Raw genomic sequence first — 14657 nt, forward strand, 5'->3', positions numbered from 1 at the left:
TAATAAGCTTTTTCAACTTTATCAATTTACTAATAAACCAGAATAATGACGTCGGAATTTCGTGTAAGGGTTGGACTAAATTGACAAATTAAAAAAGTTCAGGATTGAATTAGATAATTTTCCCTATCATTTAAAAAGTTCAGGATCCAATTCCATGCTTGTAGATATCAATATCCCCCTTTACTTACCTTAATGGCACTTTTTTAGATGTGCCTATGGATGAAGCCATGACGGCCCTCTGATTGGGCTGATAAAGGTCGGCTCGAGCTTTGCTGATTAAGGAAATATTCAATCAGGAACTGAGTGAAGAGATGTCCGTGCGAGATTCAATAGTATGCCTGGACTTGGACAAATAACACACTGTCCCATCTAATTATCACCAAAAGCCAGCACCCTAGGATTTGCAAAATCACCATGAAACTCTCAAACCAAAGCAACTGCTAAAATAGGAAGTCTCATAACGCAAACACATCCAAACTTTCGGGAGGCTGTACATATACTGCTTCTGTCACAAAGTACAACATAGAATGGTTAAATGACTACATTACCCTCGCACAACATCCCCTTCATGCTCCTAGGTGCACGGTAGAGCTAACCTGCACGAACAACGAACAAAACGAGGAGGCTATGATAATATTAACGTACTTGAAAAAGGACGGCTTCATGTGGCACCGTCATGAGGTGAAGTCATCTTGCTCGGATGGGTCTCTCCAACAAGTGAGCGAAATCATTTGTGTTAGGTGATTGAGATCATCTTAACCAACCTTACCTTAGTACAAACATATATGTAGTGAACGTCAGGATTTCTGCCCAACAATGTTTCCGTGGGGTTTTCTTCATTGTCCATGGGGACAGGGTTGTTTAGCTCCCATATATGGTCAGATTTTCCAACAAGCTTTTCTGCAGACATGTTAGAATGAATCTAAGACATACCGACATCATAATTCTCAATAACACGGACATCGCTTTGCATGATGGAATTGACAACAGGTGTGACATTGCCAATCAACTGATGGGACGAAAATCTATGCATAATCCATTAGAAGCAGCTTAGAGCATACTATATGGTTTGCACACCGTGCAAGCAATGACACGTCAAATCCTCATTGCATGCCATCAACAAGCAAGTGAAGACTGGACGACCTTATTACTTTGTTTAACACTATAAACCAATTTCTAGACTTTCCAGATGGCATCATGCCAATCAGAATGATCAATTTTAGGATGGGCAGGTTCAAGATTAAAAGCTTAAAACCTATTCCACTAGAGTCAGTTTCTAGTTTTTGAAAATGAAAACCGAGTCGATACCCCTAGCAGTTGGCTTGGAATCTAGCTAGCCAGTTTCAGGGTAGACTCGGAATTGGCTCTACACTCAATTCTAAACAAATTTAAGTATCGTCATTATTTAGGAAAAAATATTGTGTTAACTATCTTTGGCTAGTAATTAAATCATTGATGTCAAACTTGGGAAGTTTGATCCCTGTGTCTATGTTTTACTATGAAGTAAAAATATATATTAAAATTACCGTTGAGTATGTAATATCAATTATGTGATTTTTACAAAACAAATAGGGCCCTAGTAGACTTGGGAACCAATCTAGAATTCCAGATCGGTTCCAGGCCTTTTCAAACTATAACCAATTTGGCTCTCAGTTTTAATTTTTCAAAACCGACTCACTTTCAAACCGATCACAATTGACGGGTAAAATTGACGGTTCACAAAATTGTGGATGGAACCGGTCAACACCGCTTCCCAAATCTTTTACCCACACTCCCGTGCGTTGCCCTTGTGAAACGGCAAAGACTCGATTGACAAGGCCAATTTGGTTCGGTTCCTAGTTTGACCAGCTCAATTGTTCGCCCCCATTGTATCAGCGGTAAGGAAAAAGGCCAACAGCAATACGTTGAGAGTCTGTATGTGGTATTTCCCTAAACAGAGAAGACCACCTTGAATTTTAGGTAAGTGATAACAACAGCTTCTTTTGACTGACCTATCACGTGAAGTTTTATTGCCCACGAGCCGGTTTCTTTCAACAAATTCAACCGGTATGTTGGAGCTCCATATGTAATCTGCAGCATCCATGAGAGTAATTACATCCATGACAGTAGTTATCAGCATTTAGTTCACATGCAATCAGGCTACTGGAAAGAAAATACCAGACTAAGAAAAGAAGCATAGAGGAGTAAAAGTGATATCTGTAAGGGATGTGCTTACTAGAATATAGATGCCCTTATCCTTGAGGACCCTATAGTTTGTCATTGACTGCTTCAATAATGGTGAAGAAATCAAGAAAAACACTGAACACATGCAAAACAGTCGAGTGTGTTTGTTCACTGAGTTCAGTATACCTCCCAATTTCCTCGAGCATCTTAGCAGCATTTTGCCGAGAATTATGTGCACACTGCACAAGAAACATCAGAGTCAGTAATCAACTTTGGCACATGAAAGAAATTCACATGCTGCACTCACCAGTAAAGAATCTAGGGTACCTGGAACATACCACAAGAAACAAAATCAGCAGATGATTTGACTAACCTTATTACGGAGGCAATCAATGGAAAGATCATATTGAAGGAAGTAATCAATGAAGTACCTTTATCAATCACGGCGTTGAACGAACATGAATCGAAGCCGCTCATCTCTCGAACATCCATTTTCATATCTACTATGTAATGAAGGAAAATTTAGGCAAATTGTAGGCGAAGCAAGCAGTTACACACTCTCCTGTATGTTCCAATGGATGATCCGCCATTTCCTTCAGCATCTTCTAATCCTGGTCACATTCTACTTCTAGTAGGGGAAACGACTAACGAGTTTAAAAAGGTACAAGATGCATTCCAATCTACTGAAGGTCGCGTTGTGGACAAAAAGAAGAGGATGATAAATTTGAAAGCTGCCATGAAAGATACATTTTAGCTGAGGTCGATTAGAGTACTTCTTCTGCATAGCTTCAATCACGATGGATGATATATCGATATTCACCACATCCTCGTAACCATCATCCACCATACCCTCGCTAAATTCTGCAGCCAGCGTGTAAATTACAGAGATAACTTTGACCCAAGTCGAATGCATCAATCAATTCGTGCTTTTTGCCGTAACTATCGTTATCATGCCGTGCCAAATCTAAATAAAGTATCTATATCCGTCTGACTTGAACCCTGATATTGCTAATTATAGGCGTCACATTTCTCTACACACAATCGCATTTCGCAAAATGTCCATCAAGTGGCTTACAGTGCATGAAATCGCAGCTGGCATAACATAAGGCAACATCGTATGCGAACAATCGCGCATCAATTGAAACACACGTAAATCCGAAGTACAACACGATGTTCCCAGCGCGATCAAGCTCCATCCAAACACATCCATCGGCGTGCCACCCCCTCGCGCCATCTAGATTGCTCACAAAGCAAATCCAACATCTCAAGAAACCAGACGCCGCGCGAAGGATCGTTTCACAGGTAACTCATCAAACGTCGTCTAAAAACCGAAACAACATTCCTACGAGAGATCGCGACGGGGATGGAGAATGCGTACCTGAGTTACCGCATCCGACGACGAGGACACGATCTCCGCGAGGAACATAGAGATTGACAAGAGGCGCCAAGGAGCGGTACTTCTGGTACCAATCGAACGGTCCAGAGTCGGTCTCGTACCGCTTGTCCCAGTACCACGGCTCGCCGTACGCTTGCGTCGCCGTCGCCGTCGTCGTCCCCATCGGCGCTCGAGACCGATCTTGAAATGAAATGCGGATATGAGATGAAATGCGTCGGTGTGAAGGAACGAGTGAGAGAGCAGAGAGAGAGAGAGAGGCCGGGAGCTTGCCTTTGTATGGTCGTTCCGTACATGGTGGAGGGTTTGTTTGGAAATTTGAGACTATTGAAGGGGTATTGTGGTCAATGTGTCTCGTGAACTCGTCGCAACCTTCCCCCGCGTGCGCGTTAGTTCTGGAATCTACCGACACAAAAATTTTAATCATTTTTCAGTTTTTAATTATCGGGGCCCCAATCCGCGAGTACCGCTACTGACCCTCGGGCCAAATCCCTTTGTAATGAACGCATAAAAAAAAGAAACGGGGCATTTCATGAAATCATTTGTCGAAACGAAATAATTTACCGAGACATTAATATGTTTTTGTCCGATTTTAAGATTTTTTTTTGTTTAGACATAAAAGAGGAAAAATTTTAAAAATAAGAATATAAATCGAACCTTTTCAAATAAGGATTTAAAATACTACCATTTTTCCAAAGAAAAGTCTAAAGTAAATTTTATTTTAAATAAGATCCTGAATGGCCACGGAATCTCAAAAAAAGCATAATTTCCACGGCATTTTCTTCATCTTCCTTTACTTTCTTTTTTTTTTTTCTTTTTTTTATATTTTTAAAAATTGAAAAATAAAAAGCACACACAAAAGCAGGAAATGGCAAAAATGTTATTTAGATTAGGCCCATTTTTGAGACTTTATATCCACTTTAAACCTTTATTTGAGAAAATAACACTACTTCATACCTCTATTTGCAAAATTTCATTAAAATTAGCATTCATATAACTTAAAATAATTAGTTAATAATTTTTTTTATTATCAATACCAATTCATGTCTAAACATTGCCGTGTATACAATGAAAATATTTTTTATTTATTTATTTTTGTAAGTGTTACAAATAATTATTTTTTATATTGCGTTTTTTAAATTATTTATTTTTTTAAAATAAATAACATGCTTACCCTGGTGGCTATAGTATTATTCTTTATTTTTTTTAATATTGTTATATTATTTTTAACATTTTTTTGTTATATACTTAAACATAATCATTGCGATAAAGAAAAAATGACATAAATAAATTCATCAATCATCCTCCTCCTCCTCCTCCAAAAATACTCTCTGGGAAATTCGTGCTCGCGAGACGGCTTTCGCTTCGTCCTCCACCGAGCTCGGGACGGTGTGACAGGTGCGTCGCCAGTTTCCTCAGGTCTTTTCTTCGTGCCTTGGTTCGCGTCTTGTCCAGTCATCCTTACTGATGGTGGTCGTGGATCTATTTCGACTCTCGTTCTGGCATGGTCGACACATTTGCACGTACTGCACCAATGACCATTTCCCTGTGCTTCTCCCGTCGCGTGTTTTCCTTTGTCGGGTTGCCATGATTCGGTTGTTCTTTTCGGTGATCTGCGGAGGCGATTTGGTGTCCTTCTTAAGCATACGGTGGCTCCCCGAGTTTGCACACCAAGCGTTTGTTTCAATGTTTGATAGAAGTTCAATATCTTGTCTTTTCTCTCGTCATCTATAACTTGTTTTAGCTCATGTGTCCATTCACTAATTAACTGACGTTTCAAGAGGTAACGATCAGGGAGATAACCCAACTGCCCAAAGATTCGAGACACGTAGAGATTACTTCTTAGTTCATGAGGACGAGGAAAACTACTCTATTTGCCCCTAAAAGATCGAAAAGATGCACTTCGATTATACCGTCATGGTCTGAATTTGAAAAATCGACGGATGACTATAAAAAGAATAAAGAAGGAGGATTTAAAATGCGAGAATGATGGTACTTTGACCGATCTGTGTTTAGAGAAATGCTAACAAGAGTGCCATCACTTTTGTATAGGATGAGCTATTAGTGAGTTGCTTAGTTACCTCAACTCATTGTGAAGCACGTGTGAAGGAAAATAGCTAGGAGCAATGTGCTAGAAGTTTATGAGAAAGAGAAGTGGAATATGGTTTCAATTGATTAGTTTTTTTGTTATGTATGCTATTTCCATATTCAAAAGCAATGTATAGGCGACGAATGGTGTTGGATATAAGTCCTTAAAGTTTTCTCACGCAAAAATGGGTTAAGTTGAGTCAGTCTAATTTTCGACCCACCCAAATCCTACACTGACCTATCCATTTGACAGATTTTCCACTAACTAATACCAATAAATATATTTTGACCATGTATGCAACTTTTTTTCGGTCCCTGTTTGCTTTGGGGATTTTGTTGGTTGAGCATAGAAGAACCTTACCAAGGGCGAGTTCTTGCTGGAGTCTTGTAGGTTAAATCATCGCGAGCACTGAACTGAATAGTCTCTTTTGTAATGGCTCATGATGATTTGGGTGTTGATGGATTGAATTTAAGTGACTCGTGCAACTCGGCCCCAATCTCCGAGGATACTCAACAAGGTGTTTCCGAGAATGATGGTGGTATTCAGATCACGTGCTTCAGTGAAGTTGTCAACGATTCGACTCTTCATTTTCAAATAATCCGCCTCCAAAAGCAGGTTAGTTGGGAAACTCTCTCTCCTAATGTTGCTTTTAGTCTTACTTTACAGTGCTTTTGAGTGAGATGGTAAAGCTACAGACGGCGATTTTATTGGAGGTTTAAACTGCATGTTTTTGGTTCAGCTTTTCATTTAGATGTTATTTGGGAATCTGTGGACTTAGCATAGCCCGATCATTTGCTTGTGGATTGGCGGAACTTCCAAGCATTCAATGTGCTAGACTTAGTTATTGGTACTGTAATATAGAAAATCTGGTGCGAGGAATTACTGGGAAAATGTGATTTTAGAATGTTAATACTAGGGTACGTCCACAATAGGGTGCTTGGTAAAATAATGAGATGAATGTGTTGTTCTTGTTTGATACTTCATTTGTGCTCACTGATCCTTCTGTTGGATGCAATGTGTTGAGAGTTTCTTGGACTTTTAGTCTGCAACATGCATGGTGTAGGAGATTTGTCTAACTCTGTGCGTGAGATTCTGTTTCTTCTACTGGGATTAAAAAGTGAAAAAAGCTAATTTCTCCTTGTATGACCTGAATTTTAGCTGCAGTACTTGCTGATTGGGAGACTTTGAGGTAGATATAATGATTATCTTCAATGACTGATGCTGTTTGCTAGTGGCATTTTATTGGAGCTCTTTGTCCATATGCCATGTTATGTCCGATCAAAGAGAAAAAAGAAGGTCCATCTTATATTAGCTACGCTATAGTTTAAGGTTTTCTGTCAGAGGCACGCCTATGAAGGCTTAATTTTTCTTCATCTACAACAGTTGTTGGTGATATTACAGTACTGTTCAACTTCATTGAGATTGATAATAACATACATGAACTTTGTTTCCAATAGGATTTGCTACTAGTTCTAGCTGCTTCTCATTGCTTTTATTCATTGACCATTATGCCTTTCTTGTGACTGTAGATCTATGCTTGGATAGGTTGTAACTCTTCAAAGCTTGGACGTCTCTATGCAGCTTCATCTACACGACCTGTAAGTTGCAGGGTGCGGTTGTTGAACATATGTACAACCCCTCTCACGGACTGATGATTCCTCTGATTGCACAGGCCAACCTTGTTAGCGTGACTTCTATACTCGGTGGAGCTTCCGATAATACAGGATCTGGCATTGCTAGAAGATTAGGTAACAACTCGTCTATGATATATATGACTAATCCTTTGCTCCATTGGGTAACATTTTTTGCCTCTCAGTCATAAAGACGGGTCTCAACATCATCCTCGCTTGCAATATCCCGAAGAATAACCCCATGCTTGAGGTTAACACACACACACTCTCTCTCTCTCTCTCTCTATTTTACGTCTATACATAAATATCCTTCCTTTTGGGTTTTCAGGCAGATGCTGAGAGACTATTAATACAGAAGCTGGTCAGCCTGGGGTACAGAAGGCCTAAACCTGACGGGTCGTCTGTTTGATGATGGATTTACTTACTGTTGCTCGTTCAATTTCATTGGGGATCGCTCTGTAAGCGAGTCTTTTTTGTTTCCCCTTTTCTCTCGTGTCTGGTTCTCCGGGGAAGTGCATATTCTAGCTTTTGTGGCTTAGTTATGGATGCGACTTAAATTTCAAATTCTTCCTCATGATTGGAGCGACAGAACAAACTGTATTTACATTTATATGTTTCCAAGGTTTTCCCTGCATTGTCGGCCTCAAAAGAGAGAACACTCACCATACGAGCTTTCTTAACTTGCGTTCTCTTCTATTTTGGATTTCCACGATACTGTGTTCTTTGAAGAATTTACTCTAGTAGATATATACACTGGAGGCAAATGATGGGTGCATAAAGCCTGACAAGAGAGAGCTCTCCTCTTTGAGAAGTTAGAACCATTAATCGGTCGAGGCGCAGTATGCACCGCCTTCATCTTTATTGGATCACAGAATGTACAAATTTACATAATTTACAATTTCAAAGTGCTGAGAGAATGGACAGGTTATTCCAGTTAAGGGGTCCCCAGCATTTACTAAAAGGAAGGGGACCTGCATGGGAGTCATTTGTACAGCTTAGCCAAAGGTCTTCTCACTGCTATAGCACATGTACAGAAAGCCATCATCATCCTTGAAAGACTGATAAATGAGGTCCAGCCGACTTGCTGTAAAAATTGAAAGATAATTAACCGATTAGCAAGTTTTATCCAAATGCAAGAGATGCAAAAGATTTGGAATGCACATTGTGCATGACTGGACATTACCTGTTGGTGGCAAGGTGTTCTTGACGAATACAAATAGAGCTTTCCCCGGGGTCAAGTGCAGCCTGCTACTTAAAATGTGCATGAACTGACCCACCGACATGTCGCGAGGGACGAGAAATCTACGCAATAATATGGGTAGAAAAGAAAGCATAGTAAGACAAAGTTGCTAACTCGTCGTGTGTCTGACATGAGAACATATGTAGATTCTCTGTCAAACACGAACTTAATGTTCTTGTATTAGAATTCGCCAAAGCAAGGTTCACCATTCCCAGAAAAAAGCATCCAATTCAGAAACACAAGGGACACTCATCATGTGGATGAGATGCTAATGCTTTTCTTTACAAGTATTCAACAGACTTGACTTGAGATCTGGGAATAGGATCGACCATGAAGACTTAAAGAGGCGATGATTGAACATGATGTACTCATAAGTTTATAATCACTTTGGCCTAACCCCAAACAAATGTTGAACAAAGCTTGCCAGTTTATCTACAGTAAGGAAGCAAAGTCAAGCAGGGAGAATTACTTTTTCTTTTCCATTTCTGGCAGATCGGTCCTCGAGTATCTTTCTATGATCACCTACAAAGAAGAACCAGAATTAACGCTGATAAGCTGCAAGGGACATTGAGTTTCCACCCGAAAAAAGCACAACAATTGCCGCGGTCAAATCATCGGAAAAGCATGAGTACAAGTATATTATTTTTCCAAGTTGGAGATACAACTATAACAGTTTGATTCCTACAAGCTAACAGTGGGCGGTCACTCCAATGAGGAGAAGCGACATGATCCGCACTATTTGACTAATGTACATCGCTAACATCAGGAAATAGAATAATCAGAAATCCCGAGGTATATTCAATTTCTGAACGGGGGAAGCATATCTAGGTAATCGAGATTGGGAACTAACAGTCGGTCACTACAATGGGAAGGAGCAACAAGATCCGCAAGATGTGTTCAGCTCATTCCTCTTAGCCCTCTTAAATCTAATTGCATACTGGCCATTCCTAATGCAGGAAACCCCGCATTTCTTCATGACCAAGTCACTTCGATATCTGCAAGAAACTTCCACCAAACTCATCATCCATGGATCGACTTCATAGAACGATTGCAACCATTCCAATTCATTACGCATTAGGGTTCACTTCATATGTCCAACCCTCTTCCATCCACGTTCCCACACCAAACGCATCCTGAACTCCTAACGAACACACACACGCCTTACCCCATCCCTCTCAAACAGTTCCAACATCTCAATCAGAGCCAAAGAACCCTGTTTCAAAAGTACCCACGCTACTGGGTCTCCAAGTTTTCTGACGGGGCTTAATTTCTTCCTTCACGGTCAAATCAATTAGCCGTCCAAAACACGTTGACTTAGCAACACAAAACAATCGCACATATCCAGAAAGAAAGAAAAGCACGAAGACATCTTGAGTGTTCGAAACGAGCATTGCGACTTCACAATCCAACAGATCGCGATACGAAACACGCTGACTTGCAGCAGAAGCCAATTCGGTGTAGAGCAAATCGATCAGAAAACTTACAGGAACTCTGTCGGGATACTTGGCAATGATACTCTTGGATTCTTCCAAGCGCTTATCTACTCCGCCGCGAGAAATCGGGACAAAAAAAAACAAAAAAACAAAAAAAACTAGATCAGAATCGCACAATTCATCATAAAAACCAAGAGACAGAACACAGAGAACACCCAGACAAATGCCGAATCGAGTCATTCGCCACGGGAAAATCCACGAACACGAAGAGAAAAATCGAAGGAAGCAAGAGAAAGGCAAAGAAGACAAGAGACGAACCGAAGGAGAACTCGTCCTTGAATGTCTTGGCAATCCCCATACGGACCGGTTCGAGAGGAGTCGCGGCGGCGAAGGCGAAGGCGGAGACGGAGCTAGAGAGAGGAAGTGCGAAATGCGCGCTAGAGAGAGAAGTTGGGAGTTGTAGAGAGAGAGAGAGCAAGAGAGAGAGATGCCCGGAGAAGAGGAAGAAGAGAAGAAGAAGAAGATGAAGAGGAGGAGACGTGCGATGACAGAGAAGGTTGGGGTTGGGGAGTCTAGAACGAAAAAATTCGGTTGCGGGAGAGACAGCTCAAACTACCAAGACGAGCTTCGTGTGACGTGGAAACACCGACCCCCGAAACGACGTCGCTCCTCCACGTTTCGTGTTGGACCGTGCATGGCGTTGAACGCGAGGATGAGCTGGAATGCGAAGGGAATAATAAGGATATGACATGAGAAGATTCCGCCGTCGGTGCGAGAAGATTGGCCCTCGGGCCCTTTCTTTTGGGCCGCGGCCTGCTCGGATGAGCAAATGGAGCCCAATTCAGTCTATCGGCTTTGCTGGTTGGCCCTAATGTGACAATTTTTAATAATATCTTTATTTTTTATTTTTATTTTTTCATATTTTCTTCAACCTCCATTGGTTGCCGAGGTCCAGTGATTTGCCAACCACTGGCGAGGTTGGCCTTGTCCAAATCTGGCGAGGCTTGACCCCGTTCGTCCTTGGACAAGGTCGGCATCGCTCGGATTTGGTGAGGTTGGGTGAGATCGGCCTCGCTAGCGCCCGACGGTGACGACGAGGCTAACATCATCAATATATGGTGAGGTCCGACCTCACTGTCACTAGGTCGGGCTCGCCCTTGTTAGGGCTCAATGAGGGCGAGCTTCGCCTGAGGCCCACGAGTCGCCGCACCTCGGGGATTGTTCGGAGGTTGAAGAAGATAGGAAAGAAAAAAAAAAGAACAAAAAAAAAAGTAAAAAATATTAATCTATTTGTAAAAATTGTCATGTCAGTAATTTTCGGCTAAAATCGGTCGGATGGATTGAATTGATACAAATGCAAAAAGTTTAGGATCGAAATGATAAAAAAAAATTTTTTGACCGATTTGACGCAATTACAATAGATTTAGAACCTTTTTTTTTATTTTTATAATTCTCCAGTTAAAAACCTAAACGTAGTTCATTTTTGCTCGTTTATGACATGATTTAATTACTTAAAAAAAGGTTTTTGCATGTTCGGATTATGCCCAACGCTCCTCCTAATTTCTGATAGAGAGAGATGCATCGATCCGAGAGCATAGAGTGCCCGTCTCTCTCTCTCTCTCTCTCTCTTCCTCATTTGAGATTGGGCACATACGAAAATGACAATTGAGAAAGAAAGCGACGCATGTGTGAATTGCACGTACACCTATGTACAATGCTATTCGTATTCGATTGATTTACTATGATGTTTAGCTCACGTCTTATCTGATTAGCGAGACATAAACGGATTCAGGATTCGATTATGGAAAGCGGGTCTCCTCCATTTCCAGCAACCAAACCTCGCAATTTGGTGGCCAGAAGTCAGATTCCAGGAACCAATCTCGAAAAATTTGGCAGTTGAAAATGTTGACCACGGCGATCTCGTCGTGTCTTTGGGTAGCCGCCATGTTTGGTCCCATGTAATTCTCATGTCAGGGGGTTCCGGTGACCCGACGAAACTTTCGGATTGCTAGAGGCTCTAGCGGCCGAATAAGACCTTCTGACGACCGATCATCTTGGTGGCAAGAGACGATTCTTTCGTTCGCCGTCGCCGTCGCCGTCGCAATCTGAATATATAAAAACATCTAACTATCTCAAACTTTAGCTAGCACAATAATGATCAAAACATGTCACATCGTGCTCTTCGACACATGTCGGTGAGAGTCTCTCTCTTTCACATGATCGAGAACATGGGAGCTGTCATCCCCGGATCTACAGGGGAAACGCCCTGGATGAAGCAACGCCCACATGGGGTTGGCTGAACGGGGCGCCGTGATTGATTGCGCAAAGCTTGCTCCTTAAGACACGAGAGAGTCCCACGCACCACCCACGTACGATGTCTAGCAGCTGCGCACATACGCAGGTAGATGCAGCTCGTGGTGGGTCGTTGTTTTTGAGCGGTCGACCGACACTTACTACCAAGGGAGACGGCTCGATCGAGGTCCCAATAATGAAGGCTTTCTTATAAGTTAACGGGTTTCGAGAATTTTCAAATGTTTCCCGCGATTTCACGTGGCCGACCTACGTACACCGATAAGATTAAGGCTTTTAATCTTATTTCCCTTGTTGCACAGTTTACCTGCTCTTTCAAAGAACCTTTTGCAAGCGATCCGCAATGTTTTCCTTTGACTTTACAAATTCTAAAAAAATTATTCCATGCGAGACCAACCGCTTAACGTTTTTATGTCTACAACGAATATGGCCATTGCGATTATTACCTTAAGCGGCGTCTCAAGATTATCACATTCAGATATTCGAATCACACTATTAAAGTAGAGGAATTTACACACCTTAATTGGGATTCATCATTCTTGATACAAATTATGATGAATCGATAGTCAAGAGCTTCTTCTTTATAACCCCTCGAATCATTGGCTTTAACGAGAGCGCCCTTCACGTATCGCGTTCCGTGATGGCTCTTTGTGTGAGGGTATGTGAACATTAGGATTAGAGGAGTGACTTGAGCTTCATTTATAGAGTTTGTAACTTGACCCTCTCATTATGGATCGGGCTTAGCTCGGCTCTCACTAACTAGTCCCATATTAGACTAAATAAGAAACTTTATTTCTTAACTTTGTCATACCAATTAGTTAATTCAGGCCACAATTAGAAAAACTCTTACATTCTCTAACTTGGGCTAAATTAATTAAAATTGTACTGTATATGCGCATCTTTATATTGGTTTAGAGATAATTTCTTAATAGACAATCCGATACCATTAAGTTTCAAACACCGAATCATGGTAGTAATCGCATCAAAAAACACAAAACCATCCATGGTCACAAATACTTATAGCTTTACCGATATGGATTTAATGTTGTAGTGTGGCAAACGAATAATACCTTAAACAATAGAGAAATTTTATGTGTTACCCTCTTTGTTAGTCATTATTCTCTTTCCTTACATGTCACGAAACCCGATGTGCCACTAGAGAATATCCTTATGTTTCAATAAATCCACAATATGTCTTCCTTTTATAGTTAACTATACTTTGTACGTAACAAGATATATGCATATGGGCAAAAATTAAATGCTTTTGCCATTACTCAAGATTTACACAACACCTTGAGATTTTAGACGGATATGTGGTCAATATGAAAACAATACTTCCATAAACACTATAGTGAATGTAAAAGAGTCAATACATATCAAAACTATTACTAAATGTAATAAAACACAATGTAAACTTTATTAGAGCAAACACAAAACAACTCCCACTAAACAATAGCATCTAATGATGCTTCTAAGCCTAACAAATGATATGTCGTAGTAGCACCCCATGATGCTTCTAAGCCCATGCTTATGACATGTCGTTTAAATATACAAGGGCGAAGACCTTTAGTTAGTGGGGTCGCAATTATATCATCTATGGAAATATGCTCTACTGTAATGTCACCATTCTCATTGGTTATGTTTATGATAAAAAACTTAACCTCCAAATGCTTAGACCCCTTGATATCTCTGTTATTGTTAATAAATAACTCTTCAGAGTTACTGTCACAATATAACTGTATGGACCTATCAACAAGGTCACCTGTGATCAACTCCCTAATGAGATTCCGGAGCCAAATAGCTTGGGTAGCAACCGAAAAACATGCTATAAACTCTGCTTGCTTGATGAAGGATGATATAGATTTTTGTTTATCACGTTTCCATAATACTGCACTTCTATAACTTTTTACTTTGAATGCTTGTAATTGTGAATATCAAATTGAGCGGTAAGAGGATTACCAAAGTTAGAATTAGAGATTTCGTTTATTGGGTCTCGGCTCATCCCTTTATTTTTTAGATATGGAGAATGGATCATCGATTGCCACTTTTTGGAGCCGTGGTACATGTAGAATACGCTTATGAAGATATTTTTGTTCCCAAACAAGCTGTAGTGTATAGTTAGTGTACTTCTATTGTATGTTTCAACATTGGACTTGCAGAATGGGTTCCACATCTTTATATTGCCTAGTATTTTAACGTTAAGGGCGATTTGGTAGGACTAATTATGGATTTTGATGGTCCGACAGGTTTTGGCAACAATGACCCACCGATGGGTGAAATCGTTGATCCATAGTTGGATGACCGATGATTATGTAGACAGGCTTTTGGCAATGGAGAAGTGAAGTAGTGCGGATAGGCGACCCTAAACATTTTCCTAGGTCTATGTATTTTGTATGAT

General features: G+C 40.6%; 3 protein-coding genes across 8 annotated transcripts; 1 reads left to right on the forward strand and 2 right to left on the reverse strand.

Moving 5' to 3' along the window:
- Positions 1-182: 182 nt before the first annotated feature.
- Positions 183-3808, reverse strand: LOC115747714 (EEF1A lysine methyltransferase 4). 2 transcript variants are annotated; one of them, XM_048273344.1, is made up of 10 exons: positions 3542-3808; positions 2911-3024; positions 2595-2663; positions 2471-2490; positions 2350-2402; positions 2216-2246; positions 1992-2070; positions 770-900; positions 549-596; positions 183-272 (listed from the first exon to the last, which is right to left on the reverse strand). In XM_048273344.1, exons 1-9 carry the CDS (start codon positions 3720-3722, stop codon positions 567-569), a joined length of 708 nt encoding a protein of 235 aa, XP_048129301.1. In that variant the 5' UTR covers positions 3723-3808; the 3' UTR covers positions 183-272; positions 549-566. The 2 variants fall into 2 exon arrangements, with proteins under 2 accessions (XP_048129301.1, XP_030539835.1); XM_030683975.2 differs by lacking the exon at positions 183-272 and having other exon boundaries at positions 340-596; positions 3542-3806.
- A 1021-nt stretch (positions 3809-4829) lies between these two features.
- Positions 4830-7956, forward strand: LOC115747715 (proteasome assembly chaperone 4). 5 transcript variants are annotated; one of them, XM_030683977.2, is made up of 6 exons: positions 4830-4954; positions 5973-6260; positions 7175-7243; positions 7318-7393; positions 7462-7526; positions 7605-7956. In XM_030683977.2, the coding sequence occupies exons 2-6, from the start codon at positions 6078-6080 to the stop codon at positions 7683-7685; spliced, it is 474 nt and encodes a 157-aa protein (XP_030539837.1). In that variant the 5' UTR covers positions 4830-4954; positions 5973-6077; the 3' UTR covers positions 7686-7956. The 5 variants fall into 5 exon arrangements, with proteins under 5 accessions (XP_030539837.1, XP_030539839.1, XP_048129309.1 ...); XM_030683979.2 differs by having other exon boundaries at positions 4836-4954; positions 6036-6260; XM_048273352.1 differs by lacking the exon at positions 4830-4954 and adding an exon at positions 4977-5079 and having other exon boundaries at positions 6036-6260.
- A 136-nt stretch (positions 7957-8092) lies between these two features.
- LOC115747716 (autophagy-related protein 8i-like) lies at positions 8093-10588 on the reverse strand. The gene is made up of 5 exons (XM_030683980.2): positions 10268-10588; positions 10001-10056; positions 8986-9038; positions 8460-8578; positions 8093-8360 (listed from the first exon to the last, which is right to left on the reverse strand). The coding sequence occupies exons 1-5, from the start codon at positions 10305-10307 to the stop codon at positions 8272-8274; spliced, it is 357 nt and encodes a 118-aa protein (XP_030539840.1). The 5' UTR covers positions 10308-10588; the 3' UTR covers positions 8093-8271.
- Positions 10589-14657: the final 4069 nt, after the last annotated feature.

The sequence above is a fragment of the Rhodamnia argentea genome, chromosome 1 (assembly GCF_020921035.1).
Source record: "Rhodamnia argentea isolate NSW1041297 chromosome 1, ASM2092103v1, whole genome shotgun sequence".
In the NCBI taxonomy this organism is placed as follows: domain Eukaryota; kingdom Viridiplantae; phylum Streptophyta; class Magnoliopsida; order Myrtales; family Myrtaceae; genus Rhodamnia; species Rhodamnia argentea.

What these genes read in the sequence shown, in the direction of transcription:
- LOC115747716 (XM_030683980.2), bottom strand. Translation starts at nt 10,307, where the DNA reads ATGGGGATTGCCAAGACATTCAAGGACGAGTTCTCCTTCG. An exon ending in AGTATCCCGACAGAGTTCCT is followed by an intron (nt 9,039 to 10,000) that starts GTAAGTTTTCTG and finishes TCTTCTTTGTAG; the next exon opens with GTGATCATAGAAAGATACTC. An exon ending in CCAGAAATGGAAAAGAAAAA is followed by an intron (nt 8,579 to 8,985) that starts GTAATTCTCCCT and finishes ATTATTGCGTAG; the next exon opens with ATTTCTCGTCCCTCGCGACA.
- LOC115747714 (XM_048273344.1), bottom strand. Translation starts at nt 3,722, where the DNA reads ATGGGGACGACGACGGCGACGGCGACGCAAGCGTACGGCGAGCCGTGG. An exon ending in TAATCGACCTCAGCTAAAAT is followed by an intron (nt 2,664 to 2,910) that starts GTATCTTTCATG and finishes ATTACATAGTAG; the next exon opens with ATATGAAAATGGATGTTCGA. An exon ending in ATAAGGGCATCTATATTCTA is followed by an intron (nt 2,071 to 2,215) that starts GTAAGCACATCC and finishes TGGATGCTGCAG; the next exon opens with ATTACATATGGAGCTCCAAC.
- LOC115747715 (XM_048273351.1), top strand. Translation starts at nt 5,024, where the DNA reads ATGGTGGTCGTGGATCTATTTCGACTCTCGTTCTGGCATGGTCGACAC. An exon ending in TAATCCGCCTCCAAAAGCAG is followed by an intron (nt 6,261 to 7,174) that starts GTTAGTTGGGAA and finishes TTGTGACTGTAG; the next exon opens with ATCTATGCTTGGATAGGTTG. An exon ending in AGAATAACCCCATGCTTGAG is followed by an intron (nt 7,527 to 7,604) that starts GTTAACACACAC and finishes TTGGGTTTTCAG; the next exon opens with GCAGATGCTGAGAGACTATT.